At 42.2% G+C, this 2,677-nt stretch overlaps 1 protein-coding gene across 1 annotated transcript; it reads left to right on the top strand.

Moving 5' to 3' along the window:
* Positions 1-1,606: 1,606 nt before the first annotated feature.
* LOC148569370 (uncharacterized) lies at positions 1,607-2,419 on the top strand. The gene is made up of 3 exons (XM_088483212.1): positions 1,607-2,150; positions 2,232-2,309; positions 2,388-2,419. Exons 1-3 carry the CDS (start codon positions 1,607-1,609, stop codon positions 2,417-2,419), a joined length of 654 nt encoding a protein of 217 aa, XP_088339338.1.
* Positions 2,420-2,677: the final 258 nt, after the last annotated feature.

The following is a 2,677-nucleotide window of genomic DNA, read 5'->3' as shown; positions in this document are numbered from 1 at the left end:
CTTGGGCCTAGGGCCGTGGTTAATTACGAGATGGACTGAAGACTGTGTTTGGTTTATATTTTTGGTTTAGAAAAGTATGAAAAGCTAAACTGGTTCAGCAGACTTAATGAACCTATGCTTGGAACAGTTTGATCATTCATACTGTCTAGGAAAAACTTTTAAAAAGGCTTTTGGATTTAGGATGAAATATAGTTTTCTTGAGTATGTTAATTATTTGCATTTTATTTCATTACTTTTACGGCATTTCCATTCCCTACTGAGAACGTGTGGTTTGTTCTCACCCCAAAATCTTCCACCCTTTCAGTGACACAGGTTTTGAAGATTCAGTTTGAAGCTGCGGGCGATTCTAGAATTTATTTACGAGTTAAAGTTATGACTTGAGTTTCTTTCATAGAATTCCCTCGCCCTTACTGCTTAAGGTTTTATTTTATGCAGAGGGATAGGAGTTGTACCTGAATTTTATTTAAATTCTTTTGTATAATATTACTATTATTAATAACTATGTGATTATTATTACTTGGTGATGTTTGCTATATGATTTCAATTAATAAAAACAAAAAATTTCTGGTATTTTTACTAAAATTGAATCGCGATATCGAACTAAAGGCTTAATAGTAAATAGTTAATAAGGAAAACAGGTCAGTAACGCCTTACTTTTGGTACGATCATGACGTATTGGAAGTTGGGTCGTTACATCACTAATTTGGTAAAGGTGAATTGAATTGAGACACACACTTACAATTTGTTACTAACAGCTGGCAATTTATTGTGTCTAATGACAACTAATTTGTAACTAATCTAACTGAGAGACTCAGCTACCTAGCTTAACTAATTCAGTTCAACTTAACCATTACTCTATCATGCATTTCTGCTATCTGACTCTATTATTTAGCTCAACACTCACTCCATCAACCTACACCGAAATCTATTAAAAATAATTAATTTTAAACAACACATGTGTAAGACCCAGAACTTTTGAAAAGTCTTATTATGATCAAGTCTCAAATCATATAGTTATTTATAGCCTTAATTTCGGAAATCATTTTATTAAAGATAATTAAGGCAAGTTTTGATTTATTGGATTTGAGATAAGTTATGATTATTAACCAATTTTGTAATTATTGGATTATTTTCTATATTCAAGTTATAAAGTTGGTAGTTGTGAAATAATAAGGATTTCTATATGATTTGGATTAAATAATTAATATTTTAAATGTTAATACTGTTATTTTAGAAAATAATTTGTAAAGTTTTTTTTTTTTTTGGTGACTAAATAATTTGTAAAGTTGATGAGCAAATAGTATTTTCTAAGTACGAATAGTGTTGGATTTAATTTGAGTTCCAATTACTATATTACCCCTACTCTTATATGAAATTACCGAATTGCCCCTAACCCTAAGTTTCAAAAGTGAAACCCTAATCCCTAACCCTTAGCCGTCACTATCCCTTTCCCTCCTATCACCCAAATCCACGGTGAAACCAGAAATCAAGGCAAGCAGAAAGGGAAAACAGAAATGGGGAAAATAAGGGAGGAAGCGCGCCGGCCAGGGGAAGGAGTTGCTGCCGCCACGGTCGATCACGTCTGCTGCCTCGCCTCCGTGCCACCATGCCTCGCAGTCGAACCCATTTCCGCTGCTACCACCGTCACGGAGAAGAGGCGTCGAAGAGGGGCCGAACTCGCGCCTTGTCGCTACCGCCCCTGGGGCTTCGAGCCGCGTCACCGTCCTTGGTGACCCACGAACCGAGAGCACACGCGCGGGGGTGGAGGACGGCGTTGCTGTCGCCGCTGCTTCTCCCAACTCCGCTGCTGCCCATTGAAGACGACGCCGTCGCTGGTCAGAACTCAGGCGAGAGAGAGGAGGTCATGAAGGAGGGAGCCGCACTCAGTCCCTGGTCGCCGCCGCGCCAAATGAGGGAGTGGCCGCCGTCGTTGCAGAGGAGCCGCGCGGCCACCTTCACATTCTCGCGCACAGAGAGAGGGGGATGCGCGAAGGGGGACCTTCTTCCGCCACTGCTGCCTGGGATCCTGTGGTCCAAGCCACCATTGATGGAGCTTGAATCGTCGTCAGCCATGGCTGCTGTGCCTCCGGTCGCCGAGAAGGGCCACCGCTGCTGCCGCCGGAAATTGCCACTGGAACTGGTGTCGTTTGGTAAGCTTTAACCCGTCTTCAGTTTCCTTCTCCATTAAAGTTCATCTTTACCATGAGAGTTGTGATGCGGCTGTGTGCTAGGAGTTGCTGCAAGTTGCCGCTACCGGAATCACTACCAGGGCTGCCGCTTCATGGTTCAGTCACTTCTCCTTAGTTACGGTAAGAGTTACATTCCGGAGCCCTTGAAAATCTGCACTGTTATATTTGGGTAGGAATCCTAAGGTTTTGATAACGTAGGGCTAGTTCGAGTTATGGCATGTCACGGTTAGAGTTGTTGTTGCTGTTACGAGTAGTTGGGGCTGAGGTTGCCTCCGTCGCCGGAGCTGTGCCGGGGCCGGTTCGAAACCGCAGCTACTTCGTGTTGTTATTCCGGTAAGAAATTATGTTTCGAAAGCCTTACGTTAGTGCCCCGTACGTGTATTAAAGCCTTTATGGTATTAATATTCCTAGAGTTAGTAACTGAGGTTGCTTGTTGTAATTTAGAGCTGTTTATGCTGCTGCGAAAATGTGTGGGGCTGTGCTTTGAA

The sequence above is a fragment of the Arachis ipaensis genome, chromosome B4 (assembly GCF_059453495.1).
Source record: "Arachis ipaensis isolate K30076 ecotype BB chromosome B4, ASM5945349v1, whole genome shotgun sequence".
In the NCBI taxonomy this organism is placed as follows: Eukaryota; Viridiplantae; Streptophyta; class Magnoliopsida; order Fabales; family Fabaceae; genus Arachis; species Arachis ipaensis.
This window is presented reverse-complemented; position numbering and strand designations above follow the sequence as displayed.

Coding starts and splice junctions, on each gene's coding strand:
- LOC148569370 (XM_088483212.1), top strand. CDS start 1,607: ATGCCTCGCAGTCGAACCCATTTCCGCTGCTACCACCGTCACGGAGAA. Junction 2,151..2,231: donor ACTGGAACTGGTGTCGTTTG/GTAAGCTTTAAC, acceptor GCTGTGTGCTAG/GAGTTGCTGCAAGTTGCCGC. Junction 2,310..2,387: donor GTCACTTCTCCTTAGTTACG/GTAAGAGTTACA, acceptor TTGATAACGTAG/GGCTAGTTCGAGTTATGGCA.